The sequence below is a fragment of the Centroberyx gerrardi genome, chromosome 13 (assembly GCF_048128805.1).
Source record: "Centroberyx gerrardi isolate f3 chromosome 13, fCenGer3.hap1.cur.20231027, whole genome shotgun sequence".
Taxonomy (NCBI): Eukaryota; Metazoa; Chordata; class Actinopteri; order Beryciformes; family Berycidae; genus Centroberyx; species Centroberyx gerrardi.
Window position 1 is genome coordinate 20319510 of NC_136009.1, and position 22449 is coordinate 20341958.

The following is a 22449-nucleotide window of genomic DNA, read 5'->3' on the forward strand; positions in this document are numbered from 1 at the left end:
TGAGGAAAAGTTGGGAAAATGTCAGGATGTAATGTATCAAAGTCAGCGGCAGCGTGGATACGACTGAGGAGGGTTTAGCACACACTTCTGATCTTAATCACAGAGGTTTCCCTGTCATATTAGAGCTGCTGCCAAAAAAGCCCCAAAAGTAGAGGAACGTTGGTGGTTGATATGGAAGAATGCTGTCGTACCATTGTGAAAATACCAGACCACAGTGAGGGTGCTTTCACATGGCTGAGCTCACAGTTTGGACTGATCAATAACTGCCTGTTTGGTTTTAAAAAGGGCAAAATGTTGAGGGATAACATAGAGACAGCTGAGGAAACATTGCATGTTTGTCCTTGGCTTTGTTATGCTGACTGGGCTTGACTAATTGATCTGAGCTGGACCGCACTGAACAGAACCAGTTACACATCCGCTCCAGTTCACGGGACAGTTCTAGGCCAAATTTGGGCAGGACTGATTGGGGCCAATGCTGTCCAGGTCCTGAAGTCACTGCTGTTGTGAGTGTGCTTATGGATTATTGTGGAGCAATTAACTTGCTGCTAGAGGGAAAATGTTACTTTCGAAAATTAATCAGTTTACATTAGTCACTGAGTTAATATGTAATTTAATTTTAGCCTGTGTTGTACTTGTAATATTATTGTAGGCCCGAGCAGGCGGAGTGTTAGAAGCAAGATCCAGAGGGACCAGAGAGTGTATTTCAGGCTCTCTCTGTGTGTGTGTGTGTGTGTGTGTGTGTGTGTTTGTCTGTGTGTGTGTCTGTCTCAAGCTGCCATACATCGGCATGTCGTGTCACAGAAGACTTTATATTTTGAGGAGCTGTCTGTCGCCTTTGATGAGGCGTCTTTGAAATACAGTATTTGTGAATATTCATAAGTTTGTTTTCTCCTCATCTGTCAATTTCTTGTCTGCTGCCAGAAGTGATAATCCCCCGTTTTTCTTCTTCGGCACACTTGGTGCTCTGAAGGAGAGAAGAAGAGCTTGGTAAAGCCCCCTTGAGGTCAATTAAGGATTAAAAAATACTCAGGTGATGAGAAATGGGGTACAGTACGGTGATGGAGTGTCAAAGTGATAATAGAGTATAAAAGATGGAGCAGGATATTAATCTTTGTTGCTAATTCTCTACAAGGGTGTAGGAAGCACGCGACATGTACCCTCCAATACTGAAGAGGACTAAAAAAAAAAACAGAAACGTTTCAAACACATTGCATTTCAATTCAAAGTGTCTTCTCATTCTAAATTAGTAGTTATGTAAAGTTCCAAACATTGGTCAAAAAGCCATTTGAGTTGCCCATATTTTGATAATGGCCCGGTTTTACGGCAAGTGTTGAGGAAGCTATTTGAAATGTACATGCTGTTTTGACAAAAATTATAGGTGTGCTAGTGCCTTCTTTTTTCTAGTCTAGGGAAGTTCCCACCTTGCCAACGCTAGCAAGTGGCAAATGATAACAGAGGACAAAAAACATTAATCAATGGAATGGAACGATTTCTGCCTTGACATTTTTTGTACAATCTTTGGCAACCATCAGCCAAAAGCACTATGACAACTGCTATTGCGATGGGGAATTTATGTGTATTTATGTGTGTATCTCAGTCCTAATGGCACGATGGAAAGCTTTCGGGTGTCGTCTACTTTCAAAATCAATGTATTCAGTTCTGTTTTCATAAGAGCTGGTTATGCACTTTGGCTGTGATGATGGAACTACCAAAAAGAAAGCATTCATTTTTTAATATGAATAATGCACTGTACTGTAATGTTAACTATTGGAAGCACTTTGACTGTCATTGTGAGGCACAATATGATTTGATCTAGCACTTTATTTTACATTGAATATATCTCCATTGTTGTTCTTTGTAGAGCTAGTGACATAAGGCTGGCATGCGTAGGGGAACTAACTAGTAACTGAAGAAATGTTTGTGGTTTGAGAATGTGTTGGTATTTACTGCTATGTTCTTGTGTCTGACATTATATCTTTTAACACTGAGTTTCATAATATCAACACGCCTGCATTTTTCAGAGACTGAATTGGGACTGGGGTAGAAAGTGAACAGAGGCTTGGGGTAAAAAAAAAAAATGCCCCTAAAAGTTTCATATGCCCCTGAATTTGGATTTTTTTGGGTGCAGAAAATCACTAAAAAACGATAGAAAATGGAAAAGGAGTGCAGCAACTTGTATACCAAGTGATTCTTTCATCAGCGAAAAATGCCCCCAAAATCTGTTCATATCGCTAAGAAAAGCTCCCCGTGGAAGAAAATGTCCTACCCTGACTCATTGAAACTGATCCCCAAATTATTATGGCCAAATCATTAGTCAAATCTTTAGACCGTTTCCATTTTACCGATGGGACAGCTGTGTGAAATGAATCATTATCTCCAGAAAGCAACTCACCACAGATGGATTTATTTTGCAGTCAAATTTACACAATTACTTGGGACGTGATTTTGGACACCAGAACGCATGTTACACATGAGATACTGTATATCATGTTACAGGTAAAACACAGGTTGGGTGATGGATTATAGATATTTTTGACATTTACAGTAGGTTATTTATCCTCATGAAAGTTTCTCATACACAAACATGCGTACAGAACACATTCTCTCCCTCTTTCAAACGCATACACACACACATACACACAGAAACACACACACACACACTCTCACAGACACGTGTTGCTCCACAGAGATTCACTTTCACACCCTGAAAACAGGTACACAAACGTAAACGTACAAAAACACAATCACAAATATTACAGGTCTTCATCAAGAGGTCCACCTGTGTGCCAAAAATATACATATACAGTATATATCTATATACATATGATCAAGAAGAGACATCATTTGTACACCATGGCAAATTGATAGCAGGCAACATTTAAGAGCAGCTGAGCAACAATGGTACATTCAGAATTCAATGGCGATCAATAGAACTCACACACACTGAACACTCATAATACTACATATTACAGGCTCAACAGGCACAACTGCCAAAGAAAAGGCATCTAAAGATAGACAGAGATATGCCACACAGAGAATAGTCACATTTAAGTAAAATATGTCAAGGTTCTTTTTTTTCCCTGACTAAAAAACACTAAAGATTAGTGTGTGTTTTTGAAACGCTGAACCAATTTTCAGAAGAGATGTGTGAAGAAATGTGTGGGACGTTTTTTCCTGGTCAAATAAAATGGTCAAGAAAAAATCTCATGTCGCTTTTGCCGGAAATGAAGCTAAAGATTTTCCAATGGGATGCACTTCAGTCCTAAGTTACAAAACCTAAACTATAAGCCGGTTTGCTGATTAATGAGAATAAAAGAAACAAAAAGAGATGCGTGAACAATGTCAAGCATGTGGCATATAAGTGCCTCAGTACCCCATCCTCTCCCCCTGTCCTCCCCACAAGCCACTTGCTTTATCTCTTTCCCACTCACAAAACTAAGAAACTAAAAACCTAACACTTGGCTGCCACCTCATGGCGGACAGACGTAACAGCGCGAACACGGTCAAGGAAGGAGTTCCTCTTCTTCTTTTCACAGACAGTAACAGCTTTGAGACATGGTCGTTTCCATCTGAGCCGACGGACTCAGAGTGACGGCTGGTGATAGAACGCGTAAGAAGCAGCAGAGTGGTTTCACTACACCCTCGTACACACGTTGTGCGTTATCTATCGCAATTGTTACTCCATCTGAAACCTCCTCGATTACCTTTGTCGTCTCTTCTCCCTCAGGCTCCAGTTTACCATCTTGTCTGGATGTGACATTTTCAACACAAAAGTAATGCAAATGTGTTTTGTCCCAACCTAGACATGCAGATGCATTGAAAATGACACATCCTTTTGTATGTTTATTTCACCTGTACAATATATATCTAACTTATATTATCTTGACAGTGCTTTTTTTAGTGGTCGTATCTAGCCTCAATGAAGTAATAACACCCACTGAAGCTTTGGACAACAATATCCCTAAGTTGTTTTTTTTTGCCACACTTTGCCTACATTTATGGCACTTACACCGCATCACTGCAAGGAGTCAACATCAATCAATATCATAAAATCATACATCTGTCATAGAACTATCTTACATACAGGAAAACAGATAGAAATTGAGTCATTTCACATGACACCGGTTGATGAAAAATAAATATACATCCTTATCTGTTCAACAATATCATCAATTCAACGCGTAAAGATAATACATTCTTTTTTCACTCAGAGGGACTCGATAATGGCAGTACAAAAAATAAACATTTTGCGTAAATATATCCTCCTGTACACATCATTTGTCAACGTTTCTGCATCTTACTAATTGATTTTACCCACCTGGAAAATTATTGTTTGCTAAGCTTGTTTCCTTCATAAAGAAAGTGCACAAACAAAAGAAAGAAAGAGATAATGGGCAAACACTCCACGATTGTCAAGAGCTATCACATTAAAGCATCTTTTTTGTTGCAACATGTGTTGTTTCTGTTGTGATGTCGTTAATGTGTGTGAGGTTCACGCTTAATTGTTCCTGTTCCAATTCAAAATGGATTTGCCGTTACCTTGAATGGCTGATAGTTACACAAAAAGACTAAATAAAACAGCAATTGCGTGAAGTGATGTGTGAAGTCAAGACACATCAAACACATTATAATTCAACAAGGAATCTTTTCACACTGTGTTAGAAAGTTACAAATCCCTAAAGACAAATAAAATGAGCAGCAAATGAAAAAACAACAACAAAAAAAACACTGAACATTACCTATAACTGAGCAAAACATCTTCCTTATTGGATTACTCTAGCTACAGTTCACATTGAGCCAAATCGGAAAAAAAAAACACATCTTAAAGGCATCTATGACTTTAGCAAAGTCATACACATATCACTCTGGACATTCTTTGCAGAAAATGACTCGCACTACTGTTTTTATATTCATCTGTTCACCGTAAATCAATGTGATAGCTATTTGTGACTGACTAGGCACTTTGGAATGTGAGTATAAGAGACGGTTCGGTTTAAATTTACAGAAGAAGAGCGATTCAGCAGGGTGGGACGGATGGGTGGAGGCAGGCAGTGGCTCCAGTGCCTGCTCGGATAAAAGCGTTCACCAAATGGCATGTGCATGTTTCCACAGTCTGCCAGGATCACATAAGAATGTGTCTGACACGTCTTTAAAAGGGGAAACCATGGGGAGGTAACTAGGTAAAGGCCTCTCTACACTGACATCAGTTGTGACGTGAGGGAGGATAAACCAGGTCATAATGTAGATTTTTACTGTATTTTTGTTTTTTAATTCTATATTCATTCATGTACTGTCAGTCTTATACAGTACATATTCACAATGGCACCATGTTTTATTATTATGATTCTGATTAATATTATTATGATTGTTATTTAAGATAGCTACTGCTTCTTCTATAACTACTACTACTATTTCTACTGCTACTAACAATAATAATAATATTTTTTTATGGATTCCTTTCCCACAGGTTACCGTTTGCCTGGTTACAGCACTTGAAGTTTTCGGCACTGTGATGAGGTTTTATTTTCAAAGTCTTATTTTTTGAAAAGCAGGGCGACTTTATCTCATCTAGACACACCGGAATCTTATCTAGAAGGAGCGGGAATAGAAGGAGACAGTAACTCTCTGTCAAATAAACAGTTCAGAATAGAGCGGGTAGGAATCTCCATAGGATATTTGTAGGTCCTCGGGATATGGGATGAAGTCTACAGATTTGGGCTCCAGTTCCTTTTGTTGAAAAGGTCATTACAATACCGCTTTATGAAAAAAAAAAAAAAATAGATAAATAAAAAAAGAAAAGAAAGAACAAAGAAATTCAAATCCAGACACAAAAAGTATCTATTTACAAGGTATCAATCCATGAGTTGTTTTTATATATCTTTTGACATACTCTGTACTTATGGCTGATTGTAGAAAAATGTTGAGTTTGAGATGAAACATTTAAACAGTTAGCATTTGTACAAGCAAGGCGAGGGTTTGGCTGCTCTTTCACTTTGGACCATTGTCAGATCAGATCCAATCAGACAACCTTTATGGCACTTTGAAGCACATTTACTGTACACAGCAACAGCCAAACATGACCCCTACATTTGAAACACCTCTCCTTTTTTCCCCAATTTTCAATACTGCTCTATTTTGGTAAATACTGTACATTAACATAAATGAAACAAAAACACTGCCGTAAAATGAAAATATCAGTACAGATAGTTTCTAGCTTCTCTATAGCAAAATATTTGAATTGATGGAGTAGAATTTGAATTCAAAGAGCACACCTACAAAGAGTGCATTGTACCACTAAAATAGTAAAATAATAAAACAAATAAATTAGACAAATTATATAGGCAACAAAATCATAAAATAAGAAGAATGCAGTTCTAATGTATCAGTTATCTTCAATAAATGCTTTCTGAAATACCTCATTTGCTAATGGCCAAACCAGGAAATATAAGACAAGGGGGCCACTTTGGTCTGTTCTGATTGGTCTAGATGTATGCAGGACGGCACCTTGAAGTTGACTCCGGCCAATCAGATGCTCAGGTGGGGAGGCTGAGGTTGGCGTTCTCTGCCAGGGGGCTGGACATGCGTATCTGGGAACTGCTCTTGCTGAGGATGGACAGCTGAGTCCCTCCATTCACTCCACTGCTGGCCAATGAAGGGTGCCTCTGCTGCTTCAGGTCCACAGCAAAGTACCGGTTCACCGTCCAGCTGCGCCATTTCCTCTTGATCTCCGACTGCACCTTCAGGGAGAAACTTCACAAGGTCATTTTTAATGTACTTTAAGCTGTACCATCTCCATGAAAAGGTACAGTACACTGCAGTCTTGTGCTAGTATCAGTAATCATATTTAGTCTATTTAACACTAGAGTAACAACAGAGAGCTCCATTCCTGAGTTATGTATAAAGAAGTGTGCTATGTCAATCAAAAATAGCATTAAGAGCATTTCTGAATTGAATTGATGGAATAAGATGCAAAATGAATGAGTATGAACTGGGACATACGCTTACCTCTCCATTGAGGAAACAGTAGAGAACAGCTACCACAAAGCCCTGAGGAGAAGAATGGAGACAAGAATTAGGAGAAAAGTAGCTTGTGAAAAGTTAGATTTGCTTTCATCTTTAAAAATAACTGCATCTTTATCGCTGAACAGCTAAGTGCTACGGCTAATATTACATCAAACAGATTCAACCATCACTATTAAAACTGCAATAGACAACTTTGCATGTTGACGGCTCCAAATGGCAACAAGAGGTAAGTGTTTGAAAAATGTTATTTTCAATGCTCAATGCTCATGTTTACCATGTTTACCTGGTCGGTCTGTGATGATTTATACAGTTTGTATTTTGCTCTTAAGTTTTGATTCGTCACTTCATGTGGGCGGAGATTGGGGGAATGGGACGCTCTTTGCTGTTGCAGCCCCACTTTGAGATGTAGGTTGGTAATATAGGTGGGGGCAGCTTTAAAAAGTCTATAGGAAGGTTTAGATTGTGTATAGCCAATCAAAAATGGGACAATGAAAGCATAAATTAAAAAAGTAAGAAAGTGTAGAACAATGGAAAGAAAATGTGTTTCATGTGTATTAAGGAGCTGTGTCTCTAGCACTGTCTTGAGCTTACTTTAAAACTAAACTTCAGAGAACAAACCTAATTTATCTCTGTGGATCTAAGGGATCCGAACAAGGTTTGACAATCCCTATCATTCACCACAGCGGCCTCTTTCCATCTATATTCCAAACGTTACATTATCCTATCTACCTCATCCTTCATCTCGTGTCTCTGCTTTATTTAAGGCGGAAGTTCAAGGAGGTGGAAGAGTTTTACCTGGAAGGATCCAAGCCCCAGCTCAAACACCAGCCTCTCTCTCTTGCTGACGTCCTCGGGCGAGAAGGCGAACACAGTGTAGTGAATACCAAACAGCGGGATGAGCAGGAGAGTGGAGCGCGCCAGACGCCTGCACACACAACACAGCTACATTACATCAGAAACCTTAAATCTTCTTGAACAGAGACACACTTTGATAAGATTGAGGTGTAAATAAAAAAAACACAAATCAAAGTCATTCTATGTGAACACATTTCATCTCTGCTGGCAGTAGATGTGATGACACCACCGAGATACTGATGCAATGTTATTGCAAGTTTATCTTCATCTCAACTGGACATCAATTTGCCTGTTTAAAATCTAGACTTAATCGTAACTCTCTAGTGGTTTTAGGGTCAGCATAAAGATGGGGGTTAGGTTATCATACCGTCACAAGTTCTGACACTGAAACTGGGCCAGAGAGACATAACTGTTGACATGTCCTGATATATCCTTGTAGTCACATAGAGTTACATTTGTGTCTTTATCTCTACAGAATGTGTCATGCAGCAGAAAATAGTGTCTCACACACACAGAGGATGGAGGAAAAACACAGAAATACACAACAAATGATGCAAAAGTCATAAAGTAATGGGAGAGACAATTGAGCAAGACAACAGTTCTTTAAGTGCAGTCCAGGGACCCCAGAGTAGATCCATTGCACTCTGAATTCATTTATCATGAGTTAGTATAATGAGGGAGGACAATTCTGATCATGCAGTAGATGGGAGATTATCCACTGCATTTAGGAGTCCAGGGCATGAAAAACTTTAAGAACCCCTGGTGTAAAACACACATGCGGGTCAACACAAGCAGACACACAAATACACAAACACATGTACATGCACGCACGCACACACACACACACACACACACGCACACACACACACTTACAGTGTGATGGTGGATAACTCTGACATCCTGCACGAATGCTGAACAGCCTGTGTGGGCTCACTGAAGCATTTCTGAGCACAGCTGCTACACAGCACAAAGACAATACAACAGTACAACAAAGACAATGTCTTTAGGGACACAGACACACAGTCTCACACACACACATTCACACTTGGTCACACACACACGCACAGGTCTGCGCAACAGATGAGAATGGCACTCTCTGCAGGGCCTCGAAAGACACTGTTCTTGGTGGTGCAGAACAAGACAGAGCAACTCCTTAATGAGACTGAAGCGCTCTGTGTGCAACAGCCAACAGGTACGGCAAACAATTACATATTGAAAGACAACCTAGTTTCAGGAGGACACATCAGATGCTTTATAATAATAACAATATGTAAATGCTACAGGCTGCCGTGAGACAGGCAACACGACTGCAAGTCTGAACTCCGTAAGATTTGGGAATGAAGTTACTCATCAACCACTGTAGTCCAGAAGTTTCCTGCTGGAGAATCAGACAGATAACGAAGTCGCCTTTTCTACGATGATTATAGTTATGATAGTGATGCAGCAGGCGTTGCTTAAGTACCCATAATCACAGGAAAAAATGTCCTCCAGTGTATTATGGCTTTTATATAATGATTACTAATGAGTGTGTCCTGTCTGGAATTATTTCTTCATTTTAGTATTCATACATAAGAATGAAAAAACAGAATAAAATCAAAAAAATGATCCCCGATTAACTCCCTGGTTACCACAAGTGATGGTGCCACAATCAATACAGTATGGCCAGACATGATTTTTGGGAAATATCAGTACAGTTGGAACGTGTCTTCGATCAACGTGACAAACATTTTGTAAATTGCAGGTTTTTCTATGCAAACTGTATACTGGATATCTGAAAACCATGGTAAAACACCTCATTGACTTGTATGTTCACCATTTTTCAAGTGTGAAAAAAACTCCACACCCACTTGTGGCTTCACTTAAGACACACAACACTGGCTTTGGGTGAACATGATAATTCTTCTAATAACGGCTAGACTGTAACTTACAGGTAAATGCTGGATTCGTTCCCTCCGATATCAGGAGACTGAAGCTTCTGGACCAGGATGATGATAATCCCAATGAACAGGACAAAATTGATCTGCAACGAGAGAAACCACACAAATAGGATATATTTTATATACACTTTATATACATTTTATGTGTGTGTGCACTGGGAAACACATCGATAGTCAATCTTTTTTTTTTTTGTACTTTCACCTTATCTTTTCATTGTAAACACTCGTGGAATAAATTATGCCTATGTCATACGATTCCTATGTGTTTTATTATAGGATGCCTATGTGTTTTATGTCTTATGTCTGTTATGTGTTTTTATATGCAACGGGTAGCCAAAGGCAGATCTCCATATGTGGATAATAAAGTTTTGTAATCTAATCTAATTTGTTATAAATGACATGCTGGTCAGGCGAGCGGTGGTTGAGTGCCTGTAATAATGAACATATTAGAGTGGTGATGGATATCTGAGAGGCAGAATGAACCAATCACAACGTCTGCTGTACCATTATGGAGGCCACCACCGGTCCCTTGATCACCCACCAGAGGGCGGTGTTCTCATTCGTATCCCAGCATCTGGAGGAGGAAAAGAAGGAGAGCAGGGTTTATCTCTCCTCATTGCCAATACATGCTTATCCCAATTTTCTATGCCTTGACTTGATTGGATTTATTTGATGTATTCGGAAACATTTTAAGCATAGATGAAATCATCAATGGTGTCACAGTAGAGTCAGACTTATTTCCATCACGCTTGCCCTATACTTACCCTAAAATATTACCCATACAAAGAAAGCTCCTGCAAATGCATATGACTGCTCCATCTTATATTGTGTAGCCTCCATACAATAAAAGATGCAGAGGAGATATGTGTGCAAGGTAACTTTCTTCTGGATTTTAAAGTTTGGGATTTGATTCCCTGCATCACAAAGTATATTCTCTACTTCCCCTACGCTATATTACTCTATGTTCTCAAGTGACTTCTACGCTATGAAGTTGGCTAATAGTGTATATGCATTTCCTAAATCTGAAATAGTGAAGAGGAGTTTGGACATACCCTGTGTCATCAAAATGGAGCCTCAGAACTGCCCAGACAGTGACACAAATGGTGGGAGTTCCTGTAATAACAGTGATCATTATTAAACTGCAGCCAATTGCTGCACATTTAAAAATAATGAAACCCTGTCGTAGGCTTAGGTAATTATTTCTCATGATTCCAATTATGCACAGTTATGGGGAAATGCCAACATACAGCAATAGCTTCCTTGATGGCTAAAGCTCTAATTCATAGATATAAATCCTACTTTATCTATGTTGAGACAACTATTACATGCTGTAATTGGTGTCATAATCAGAGGTGGAAAGAGTACTGAAATGTTTTTCCTCAAGATGGTACTGTACTGCTATTTGCAATAAGTCTGAATAAAAGTACTTGTCTTGAAAGTACCTAGTTATTTTTGACTGAAAACCATTTAGACTTAAAGCATAACCCACCATCATGACTGGATACCTACCCCATCCTACAATGGTGTACCAGTAGAAGTAGCGTCTCTCAGGGAAGAAGGTCTCCACCAGTAGAGTGAAGAGATACAGACCTTCGATGAACAGCCAGAAGTAGTTGGACATGACGCAGTAATGGAAGAACACCATCACTGCTTTACACGTCACCTGCATAGGAGAACACATGGTGAGTTGTATTAAGTGGAGCAAATAGTAGAGGGAAATCCATTTATTTCTTTATCTAAGATTTCGTATCTATATCACTGATGTGGGTCAATCCCTTGAGGTATTTGAAGTGCTCTGGATTTCTTATCTCACACAAAATCATTTCGAAGATGAAGAAATTCTGCTATCAGCAAAGGTTTAACTTCTAGATGCAAAATAAACTTTTGGGATTTTTTTCTAATGCATTGTGCAATTACAAACAATACAAATGCAAACAAATCTGTTAGAACTTCAAAATACATGTAAAACCCCTGTTTAATGGTCATTGTTTTTATCAAAAGCTCAAGACAATAAATGTCAGTGTGACAAATGCCCTCATTCCTATAAATCACCATGTAAACAGAGATATAGTCACTGGGGCGACAGTGTTGCAACAGGGGGCACCACACTGCAATTACAGATTTGGCCTTTAACAAATCAGCATGAAATATATAGTCAACCTACTGTATGTCTGTATTAAAACTGCACAACAAACAGGAACGACCCCCAACATCTCAGGTGGACCGTAATCTAATGACATCATGTTAATGAGAGAGTCCATATTCTCACCGGGGTCAACCAATTACAGCACAGATCTGATTCCCGGTACCGTGATGCCATTAAGCTGACCTGTGATCGCCATGGCGACAGCGGGAAGGCAGAGGGCTTGAAACGGGGGCAAAGTAGCCATTGATATGTTAATGCTCTGCTAGTAGAAGATTTCCACTGGCCTCGCTAAACCATTAGCGTACCTAATTAGGTTTACTTATCATGCCTGCAAAACAACACTGAGAAATGTGTTGTTACCAGACAAAGGCTAAGCTTGTTCTGCATTTGTAATCAGACAATATTAGTCACGTAATAGCATGTTTGTCTTTTGTAAAATTTGCATTTGATTGAAGTTCCTTCAAAGGTTTATATCAAACAGAGAAGAGAAGAGGGTCAAGCCTTCTCAGTCTTTGAACATCCATTTATGTCTCATACAGAACAGGTAAGGTAACTGTCCATAATACATGCAGACATTTATTTCAAAACGCTGTACTGTGTATCAGTTTTAGAAAAATTTAGCTGCCTGGAATTAATGAATCAACATCAAATTTGCCCAGAGGAGGAACGCTGCCTTGGCTTCAATGTGTTGTACAGAGATGTTCAGAGAAATGAAGAATAACAAATCCAAGGCACTGTTCTCTTAGAAAAAATGTTAAAAAGCCTTTATTTTAGTGGCTAATGCATGCCATTACATATTAAAAGTTGCACCGACACATTGCGGTGCATGCTGGCCTTCCTCGGGGCGGCCGTTTTGTTTTCAGTTCATTGCTCATTAATCAGTACTTTGGAAAACACAGATGTCTCTAACCACAAAAACTCTGTAAGCACATTTCTTAAGATGACTCAAAATTTAAAAGTAACTCATAACATGCTTTACTTTCATGCCAGCAATCATTTTGTCATAATAGGGGCCATTTTAAAAAAAAAAGTGGATACCTTATTTTTCAATTAAATCAGATTTAAATTAATCAAAAGATTGGGCTTTTGAATTGTAAATGGATTATTTATTGTTTGCTGTTAGGAACCAAACAAGCAGGTGTGGTTGCTGATGTCTTGCCTGTTAATGATGACCATATGAGGAAGTATTTCTTATTAGCCACAGATGATGTGGTTATTAGGGCCTCTTAATGATCATACATATATGAAGCAGTTGTTGTTACTAACTGTGTGTACGAAGCAGTGGTCGCTGTCTTCCTCAGCATACAGCACACCGTCCTTGATAAAGACGGAGATGGCCCGCAGGATGAAGGACACAAACAGGTTCATGTGAATGAAGTTCCTGGTGCAGTGGAGCTTCCTGGAGAGGAGAGAGCACATTTCACTGAACTGTAAAAATATACCCACCTTATCAAGTCATTTCATCTTATTTTCACTCTTAAACTTGTAAATTTTTTACAGATCAAATTTAAAAAATGCCACTGGGTTATATGGTTTTACTTGTTTCAAAAACTTGATGAGAATTTTCTTTAAGCATGATGATGTTATCGTGAAATAAGGAAGATCACTCCACTTGTTTCGAGGTAATGTCACTTTAAGAAAATTCTGAAAACAAGCTGAAGTGAAACAAGTGACACACCACTATAACACCAATTATGATATCGGGGATCAATATATACCTGGCTTTAGGAGCTGCATTATGAGGCTCACCTGAACCTGCAGAGAATGACCATGGCTGTAGTGAGAGACACCAGCGACGTGCTGTAGCCAACTGTGTACAGAGCCTTGACTGACGCATAGTACATGTCCTAAAGTTCAGAAACAGAGGGTCAGTCATATTGTATTAGCAGTATAAATATGATATGAATAAATATGATAGGACATTTTAAGGGAAATGAGGTCATACAGGTTTGGTGGTGTTGTCGTCGAAGAGGCAGACATCCACATAGTGAGGGAAAGGTTCAGACCAGCCGTCCTCGGTACAGTTACGACTGACCTTTCCAATCTCTGAAAGGAAGAGAATGTGCACGGTTCAGCCTGAACTGAAGTTAACTAAACTGGACTAATATACACTTTCTCTCTCTCTCAAATGAGAGACCCAGCCAGTCTCCCAGTGCCACTCACCATCGTCGGGGCCCATGAAGTCGTGGAAGAGCTCCGAACAGTTGACCACTACAACCTCACCGACATTGGCAGCCTGCCAGCAGGTCAGGTTGTCCCACATCCATGGACACACTGAGGGGCAGAGGACAGGATATGATAAACAGAAAATGGAGGCTGCATGTGGTGAATGCTGGACTATCATACCACATTGTGTGCTGTTGCAATGCTAAGGAAAAAGCAATGAATTGAATTAAACTGATTTTAATTGAACCAAAAGCTCAAGTTCAAGTTCTATTTCTATAGCCCTTTATCACATACATGTCTCAAAGGACTTTACAGAGTATGGGCCTAAATAGATCTAGCTGATCAACAATCAACCATAGAACGGAATGATATAGGACAAAAACAAAGAAAGATAGACAAAATATAGACAATAAGATATCTATCATTTGAAAAGTGTGACACCTATTCTGACAAAATGATTGCTAACATGAAAGTAAAAGTATCTAAAAAGTAACTATTTAATATTATTTAAATTATTACCTATCTTGACCCTGTTACTTTGATCATTTTAACATTTGGAGGACATAATCAATGTGGTAACACTTTATTTAGACAGTTGATACTCAACTATCAGGTGACAAAAAGTAGATGTTAAACAAAGTGTCATTTGTTGCATCTCTACAGACTATGTAACTCGCCTAACCCTAACCTTAACCTATTTCTAACATTAACCCCAACCCTAAGATTAACCATAGCCCAGACATTGAATATCTATAGACTACTTTTCACACTATTGTGAGAATTACCTGAAGACATTACAGTCATTTAATAGAAGTTGAGTATCAGCATTGGACTATCCAAATAAAGTGTAACCATCATTCTTTTTTTTGGTTGTTTTTATTCTGCGCAGTGAACATCAATTAACTGTTGGGTGAATACAAATGAACAGTTTCATTCCAGTATGTGAATCCAAAATGAAATCAACTTTCAACTGAATTCATCCAACAGTTCTCACAAAACATATCCGCACTTTTACACCCCTCTAATTCTTGCCTGCGGGTCATTGCTCCACAAACCATTCTGCTACACATATTTGGCTGAAAAACAGAGCGATGTGACCAATGGGAAGAGTCAAAAGCAAAGGCCCCTGTTATATACAGCAGCTATTCTCTGAAGTACTGTTGGTGGCTACAATGATCAATAGCTGCTCTTTTTTCAAGAGGAGTGTAGTGGGCACAGTCAACACTATTACTGAGCATATTCTCATTGTTCTTCAACACAGACTGTTTGTCCTCCTTGTAACTCATTAAATTTCACCACTAAAACCAAAATATCACTGTTCTCAATTCACCTGCAGCTCTCCTAAGGGGGAACGGCAATTACTGAATTAGTGACAGAGCTGGTTGGACAAGCTGATGCCCTGGTTCTCAGTCTAGCTTCACACCTGGGTTAAATAATTTTTTATTTTATTTCGGTTTGTTTTAGCCGACTTTAGTGCCAGATGGGCGGTTTGCTACATATAACGATGTGCCAGTAAGCTTAGACAATCACAGCAATGCATTTGAAAGTCATTTCACATACTTTTTGTGACTGATAAAACTATCCAAATTGTCTTGACGTGATAACCCACACCCATCTGTCACCCTAAGCAGATTAAAACAAAAACAAAACATTATTTGAATATACTTCAGCACACTTCTGCCTTTCTTTTTTTATTTTGTTTTGATCTCCCTCTATTCATCTGCCTCAATCTCAGCTTGACTCTTCCTCACTAAAAATCTATAATCCTTTATTTTCAGTACTGTTATGACCGTTCTGGCTTTCATTCTGTCTTTTCTGTCTCTATTTCTTTCTCTCTCCTCTTCTCTCTCCTATTATCTTCAGCCCCCCCCCCCCCTCCCCCCCCCCCATTCTAGGTTACTGCGTTGTTTATGCTTGGGCAATTTTATAGTGCTGCAGAGGCAGGTACAAGTCTGCTGGCTGATGACTGTGCGTGTGTGCATCCGCATGTGTATATGCGTGTGTCGTTGTGTGTGTATGTGCTCACTGTATGTGTTCATGGGTGCATATACGTGTGTAAATACAGTGTATGTGTGCGTTCACGCGTGTGTGTGCATGTGTGTAATCGCACGTAGATGGCGCATGCGTGCGTTCGGAGACCTTCCTCTATTCTGCTTCAGTCTCTAATCTGTTTTGGTTCTGTCTGGTGAGCTGGACACGAAGCCAATTACCTTTTAAAGGGCAAACAGGAGCCAAATGAGCCGCACTGAGGCACAGAGGTAACCGGCTTAATAAAGCACTGTGTCTGCATCACTGGCTATCACACAGAAGATCCCACAATGTACTGAACCTTCAGCGGGCTACAAAGACCGAGTAACATACAGTAAATTCATACTGTACATGCATGATATTCATGTACACAAATACACACAATATGGGCAAACACACACACACACACACACACACAATCACAATGTAGATGGCAGGATTCAAGATGGATACAAATTCCTTCTTATTAAAGCTGATCTGATAACACACAGGCAGTGGACTGAATGTGAAATTTTCATATCAGGAGTATTCCAGTCATGGGGTTCAGTGCAGCTGCAGCAGAATACTGATCAGAAGTTAAGCGCTGATTGCCTCCGATAAAGCCGCATGCTAAAAGAGCATGACATTCATCATTTTTATTAAAGGTTCAGCGCTGGACCAGATGGAAAAGCATGATGTCATGAGGCGCCTGGAAAGACCTGGAGCAGAACTAATGTTTGTGAGAATAACTTTAAAAGACTTAAGCCCTCTTAACACTGTCATGGTTAGGAGTTAGATTCCCTGTGTAACTCAGTCAAAGTGCAACTGCAAAATGTCTCTAATTTTGATCAAAATCATTATCATTTAGTGTTTTTCAATTTTTTGATAGAGGATGATTTAGTTATGAAACAATTTGAAACATTTTGCACTTGCTTTTATACCTCCCATTAATTTCACATGGGCTGGATGGTGACTACCAGAGAGTACAACATTATGCACCAATTTCACATGGGCTATAGACTAATCCCAGGTCAAAGAACATCATTTCAAAAAAATAAAAAATAAATATATCATGAATTATGGATCTTGATAAGTCTGAATAGGGAAAAATCGCCTGACCAGACCAAGACTGCATAATATGTTGGCATGCATGGCTTGTGGTGGAAGTTTATGTCTTGGTTTCACCTTGGCTGCACTACACTCTGTCTGTAAAGCATAAATAAACAACAGAATAACCTTCAAGTTATTGAATTCACATTTCAGTAAAATATCTCTCATTCTGTTCTTAACATCACTTTCATTTTCTCTCTTTATGGGAGACGTCAATTTTCTGTTTCCCTTTACTTATTTCCATCCCGCTGTCCTCATTTCTCTTTTCTACCTTTTCTGCTTTCTCTCTCCTCCCCAGTCAGATTTCTGCGAACCAGGCGTTTTTATTTCCTCACCAACGATTTGCTGTCAGCAGAAACACAGGACAGTTCCTTTTAAAGGGACAGGGGGAGATAAGGATCAATTAAAGGGGCAGGGAAGGCCAATGCATGTGACCACATGGTCTGAAAATGGACAGTTGAATAGAAGCATAAACAAACCGCCCACTTTACAGAAGGTGTAAGGGTCCAGTGTGAGAATAGGAGACATTCAATAATAGAATGTTCAGTTTTGAAACTATGAACTATCAATGCAAGTGTTAACTGAAAACAAATGATGTACATTAGTTATTTATAAATGGAACCTCTACACCAATTCACCTCAGGGCTTCAGACTTTGTACAGCGATTTAAAAATACAAGAAGCTAAAAGACCCACATGAAAGGACTGCATGCAGCTCTCTGTGTCCCGCTGCAGGGCCGACCTTTAAATTCTTCAGAAGAAAAACGAGCTCAACTTACGCTTCCTTTCCTCTTTAAACTTGTTATCTTCTATTCTAAATCTTTCATGTTTTTTTTGTTTTGTTTTTTTCCAAAGGCGCCAGTAGCTGTCAGCAAAGCCATGAGTCAGAGTGCAGTCTGGGAGTTGCAGTCTGTTGGGCGAGTTTCTCACAGCACCTCAGCAGGAGGCCTACAGCAGTTGCTAATGAAAATCACCGTCCGTAGCCAAGAAAATAATTGCTTCCAGGTTTCGCATACCCCGTTTCCTGTGTTTTTGGAAGGGGACACGTGGGGAAACTGTGAAAGCAGCACAGCGTGACATCGCATGCAGACATTTGGTATGAGAATTGCATATCACCGGATGGTTGATTGTGCTGTATAGAGGTATTTCACTGTGATATATTTGTATTATGACCACACTGCAAAAAATGACAAGTTGTCTGATGATTTTTATCTTGTTTTATCCAAGACAATTTAACTTTTACCAAGTAAATGTCCTGAAACAAGTTAGATTATCCTGAAAAAAAAAGCCAAATTTGTTGGAATCTATAAAAGTATCTGCCAGTGCAGTAAGATGATTTCGCTAATCCTAAAATAAGCTTGATAAGTCTGTATACAAGATAAAATAACTTAACAAGTCTGTCAGTTTTGCAGTGCGTGATATAAACCTATTGTCATTCTTGGGTGAAAACCTAACTCCACTTTTGGTGATGTTCATGTTTTAACTTTAATTGAAGGATTACCTAATCCTCCATGGGTTGAGAAAGTTTTATGACCCTTGGGTCTATGAAACCCTTTTAAAACCCATTACATAAACTGAAAAATACATGGTCGTCAAGCTAAAAAACAGGCTGCTTTTCTTAGTTCGGAGATGCATGTTTTTCACCCGACAACAGCAGCATGTTTTCGAAGTTACCCAAGATGTAAACAGTTGACTCACCACGGCGCCATGAAAACCGGTGGCTTCACGCCAAATTACTCACACACACAACAAGGATGCGAGAACACACACACACGCATACACTCACACAAACACACACACACTCATGCGCAGACTCATGCACACGTCCTCGCTTACCCAATTCAAGGTCATCGCCGGGGTTATGCAGCGCGATCCTCTCCATGCATTTCTCCTGTTCACGCTTGATGATACAGTGCTCCGACTCCGAGGCCACCTGGAACCACAACACACACACACACACACACACACACATAATGTCACGCTTAACGATTATACAGACATGGTGTACCGTTGAGAATAGTGTTTACCAGCCAAGGAAGAAAACACAGCAGAGTAACCGAGGTGCTGTCCATCCATGCAGACATGATGCAGTCGGGGGAACTATTTACTCATCTACAGTCCAGGTGGTGTATTTATCTGTGTAGTCTATCAATGGCTTTCAACTTCTCCATAACTCTCCCTTTCACTCTCTTAGGGCCCATCTCTGTTTTGCACGCTCAGCTCTCAGCTCTCTCTCTCCATCTCTCTCTCACCATGATAGGATAGGTGTAATGTGTCCCAGCCCTCCAAGCCATGGCTGACTCATCCCTCTATCGCTCTGCCCTCCGATATGAATGGGCTTCGGGCCTCGCTGGCTAGATAAGATAGACCGCTAGGGCATCAACCGCTGTGAAGACGTCCTGGAAATTCACTTGCTTTCTCGCTTGTGCACATGAGCAGAATTCTAAAACCGTGTGGAAAAGATGTGAGACATCATCCACCAGACCTGTCTGCTTTGATGTGTTTTTTAAATGATTTGATTCTATGTACAAGTTCCTGATTTATTGAAAAACACATACTGTCATTAAAATAGCATTAAAATATTACTATTTGACATAAAGTGTTTTCTTGTTTCTGCATCACCACCGTAACAGATTTGTCGCATTACTTCTAAGGAATAAAAATGTGTTAAAGACCTCATTGTTTCATGTTGTTGATAGTGTTTGATATTATTTAATGAAACCGCCACAGGCATTGTTAGAGAGTCCTCTTTGTATCCCGTAACAAGCATCCATGTTGCTAAGCAGCAGGTAGCCAGCTAGGAGCCAATAGCTACTGTAGGCAAGCCTTCCCAGAAATGAGAAATAATTGGATGCAGATGAGTAATACTTATTTGGCGTAGGAGCAGACAGTCCTGCAAAATGAAAATATGAAATGTTGTTTGTTTTTTTTGTGATAAGAAAACCTGGATAGCAGGTTATGCATGTTGTTGAGCTGGCACAGTCTTTTTTAATTTCACAATAATTACAACTGCTATTAGTGTTTTCTATGCAGATCCAGTGGCACACACACATTCTTCCTCAAGCAAATGAACACACCACAGACATATAGTCGCACAGAGTTTAGCATCAATACACACACACACACACACACACACACACATACACATACACGCATACACACACACATTCCTGAAGTGTGTGCAGCTGTTTTGAAGAAATGTATCTGTTGTTGTTCTTAGCTGCATGTTTCACATCTCTGTGCTCTGTCACACACTTCCCACAGAGAAGAGTTATAGAGTGGAATCACACAGCTGGGAGACAAGTACACACACCGACACACACACACACACATACGCACATACACACACAACCCCCTGGAACCTAACTGAGGTCTAGGGTTTAAAGAGCTCTCACCTAAGAAACAGACTGCATTGCATGGGACAGTGTACAGATCCATGAATAGCATGAAAATTTTCAAGTGTGCATCTCATTATCCCCCATTCACTCAATCTTTGCTTTTTCTCTCTACTTTGTCGTTTCTCTCCTCTCCTCTCCTCTCCTCTCCTCTCCTCTCCTCTCCTCTCCTTTCCTCTCCTCTCCTCTTCTCTTTCCTCTCCTCTCCTCTCCTCTTTCCTCTCCTCTCCTCTCCTCTCCTCTCATCTCCTCTCCTCTCCTCTCTCCTCCTCTCCTCTCCTCTTCTCTGGAACAGATGTCTGTCCAGATAAGCCGTCCATTTTGGAGCGGCAGAACTCTGTTTTCCCCCAAAGCTGTTTTTCGAGGGCCAGATAACTCAGTAGCTCCCACAGCACAGAACAGATAATAAAACTCCCATTTGATTTCGCCCACCACTGGCCCACCATACAGACACATTAGACACACAACAAGTACATCACAGCGGGCTCCAGCTGCCACATCAGCCGCTGAAGGTCAGATGGAGAATGAGACGTGCGGCACGTACAAAGATGTCAGGAGAAGAAACACTTTGCATATGTTAGAGGGCAGTGACAGCCTAAAGGTTAGAGAAGGGAAGGTTAAACAAATCAGTGCATTGTGAATGAGTAACACTCTCCCCAATAACTACCATCCAACTAGCAATAACTACCAACCTCACACTACTAGTACTACTGCGACCACTACTACTGCTACTACCTCTACTACTACTAATGCTACTACTACCAGGGTTGGGGTCAATTCATGAAGGAAGTCATCAATTCCAATTCAACTGAGGATTTGGAATTGGAATTTGAAAAAACCTACAGGAAACAGAATTGGAATTTCATTAAGTTGTTTTTTGGCTTAGTTAACTAGTATTAGTTATATTACTATTACTATTATACGATTATACGATATGATGCTACTACTACTACTACTACAATTACTACTACTACTACTACTACTATTACTATTACCACTACTAACACTATATTACTGCTACTACTAAAACTACCACTATTATTACTCCTCCTCCTCCTCCTCCTCCTCCTCCTCCTCCTCCTCCTCCTCCTACTACTACTACTACTACTACTACTACTACTAGCCTACTACTAGTACTCTAACTTCTACTACTACTACTAATAACAATAAGAAGATGAATACTAAGAAGATGAAGAAGAATAAGAAGCATAAGAACATCATCATCAAATCTATAAGTAAAGGATGATGCCCAGTCAGTCACATAATGATTTTGCATGTAACCCCAAATCTAGCTGTGTATATGTTTATCTTATCCAACTGACCAATGAAAAGGAACAGCTGCTCTGCTGCATCGGTCGCCCCTGACACATAATTTCCTTCAAACACTCGAGTGTATTCCTCCCACACACAGTATCTTCTGCAACTCTTCCATTCTGCTAGTTATTTCAATGAGACCGCTAATAAAAGTGAGTCAGAGCAGATGGATAGGCAGCTCTCCGGTCAGCCAGGCCATCTGTTATTGTTCTAACAGGCGGCCAGTCGCCTTAACACAGAGCTGATCAAGGACCTGTAACGTATGCTGATGTGCTGATGCGGCATATGGCGATTTCCTTCCTTCCAGCGCCTGCCACTAACGGACCAACATGAATGTATGAACACAAGCCAGAGATGGACGCTGGAGGGGGACTGATGATGGAGTAATAACCCGGCATGCAGACTAACATGTACACACACACACACACACACACCCATTGCATGACATGTTTTTGCACTCTACTATATTCAAACACAAACGCAGACACACGTGTACA

General features: G+C 39.9%; 3 protein-coding genes across 3 annotated transcripts in view; 2 read left to right on the forward strand and 1 right to left on the reverse strand.

Annotated features, from left to right (window-relative positions):
* LOC139926492 (protein THEM6-like) overlaps positions 1–22449 on the forward strand; it is a 231065-nt gene that overhangs the window by 45132 nt on the left and 163484 nt on the right. The window lies entirely within an intron of this gene.
* atp6v1h (ATPase H+ transporting V1 subunit H) overlaps positions 1–22449 on the forward strand; it is a 290066-nt gene that overhangs the window by 11537 nt on the left and 256080 nt on the right. The gene's annotated exons all lie outside the window — the stretch shown is intronic.
* The window catches only part of adcyap1r1a (adenylate cyclase activating polypeptide 1a (pituitary) receptor type I), a 20440-nt gene continuing 3498 nt past the window's right edge, over positions 5508–22449 (reverse strand). Inside the window, exons 3-14 of the mRNA XM_071918260.2 lie at positions 19080–19176; positions 14125–14235; positions 13907–14007; positions 13711–13808; positions 13228–13360; positions 11325–11478; positions 10868–10928; positions 10320–10389; positions 9807–9898; positions 7819–7948; positions 7006–7047; positions 5508–6737 (exon numbers count right to left, since the gene is read on the reverse strand). Coding sequence (XP_071774361.1) covers positions 6534–6737; positions 7006–7047; positions 7819–7948; positions 9807–9898; positions 10320–10389; positions 10868–10928; positions 11325–11478; positions 13228–13360; positions 13711–13808; positions 13907–14007; positions 14125–14235; positions 19080–19176 — 1293 coding nt within the window. The 3' untranslated portion in view covers positions 5508–6533. The remainder of the gene's footprint in view (positions 6738–7005; positions 7048–7818; positions 7949–9806; positions 9899–10319; positions 10390–10867; positions 10929–11324; positions 11479–13227; positions 13361–13710; positions 13809–13906; positions 14008–14124; positions 14236–19079; positions 19177–22449) is intronic.